At 43.6% G+C, this 1097-nt stretch overlaps 1 protein-coding gene across 1 annotated transcript; it reads right to left on the bottom strand.

Annotated features, from left to right (window-relative positions):
- Positions 1–8: 8 nt before the first annotated feature.
- On the bottom strand, positions 9–518 carry LOC106001043 (olfactory receptor 13A1-like; the record flags this gene model as incomplete). Its single annotated transcript, XM_013036212.1, has 1 exon — positions 9–518. A coding segment is annotated over exon 1 (510 nt), but the record flags the coding sequence as incomplete, so codon positions are not given.
- Between the last annotated feature and the right edge of the window lie 579 nt (positions 519–1097).

A 1097-nucleotide genomic window follows, 5' to 3' on the forward strand; every position in this document is an offset into this window, starting at 1 on the left:
ATAGATGAGTTGAAGGCACAGATCACCCACACTCCAGCAGCAAGCACGCTGCAGAAGGCCTTGCTCATCATGGTGCTGTAATGCAGGGGGTGGCAAATGGCTGCATAGCGATCATAGGCCATGACTGTGAGAAGAAGCAGCTCTGAGGATGCAGACCATGTGAGAAAGTAGAGCTGGGCCATGCAGCCCCTAAAAGATATGGAGCTCTTCTCTACCATCAGCCCCTCAAGAGCCTTGGGCATAACAGATGAAGTGCAGATGATGTCCATCGTGGCCAAATTGAACAGGAAGAAGTACATGGGCGTGTGGAGGCCAGGGTTGAAGCTGATGGCCATGATGATGAGGACATTGCCTGTGACAGCCACAGAGTACAATGACAGGAAACAGCAGAACAAGAAGATGTGGTATTCAGGGTGCTCTGAGAAGCCCTGCAGGATGAACTCTGTCACCTGTGTCTGGTTGATCATGGTCCTGAGGCTGAGAGGAAGTACCAGGAGAGTCTCTGCCCACAGCTGCATGCAACTTCAGGGCTAGGATAAAAAAATGGAAGATTTCCTAAGAAAGGCTGCTGTGTTTTCTGCATACATGAAAACATGATTTGAACATTGGATAGCTGCGGTAGATTTGTTTAAGGCATGCATACAAGTACCATATAAGAAAGAAAAGGAGTATTCAACTCATAAACAGCAAGTACAAGATTTCTAATCTTTATTAACAATTCACCTCACCAAGTACCACTCAGTATAGTAAAAAAGAAAAAGGCATGTTATTAAATGGATGATCCTCCCTTCATTATTCACGAATGAACAAGTTTGCAACATAAGATGTTGCTTAGCATTTGCATGGGTTCTTGGATATAGATTTGTATTCCATTTGAGCCCCAATTTTTCTTTCTGTAAATTTTTCTTTGGAAAGATATTTAAAATAGCTTCAAGCCATCCTGTAATCCTATCTAACTCAGGAGGCTGAGACCTGAGAATTTTGGTTTGAAGCCAGCTTGAGCAGGAACGTTTATGAAGCTTAACTACACAAAAAGTCAGAAGCTGAGCTGTCACTCAAATGGTAGAGCACTCTAATTGAGCATAAAAGCTCAGCGA

Source organism: Dipodomys ordii, unplaced genomic scaffold (genome assembly GCF_000151885.1).
Source record: "Dipodomys ordii isolate 6190 unplaced genomic scaffold, Dord_2.0 Scaffold259, whole genome shotgun sequence".
NCBI lineage: Eukaryota > Metazoa > Chordata > Mammalia > Rodentia > Heteromyidae > Dipodomys > Dipodomys ordii.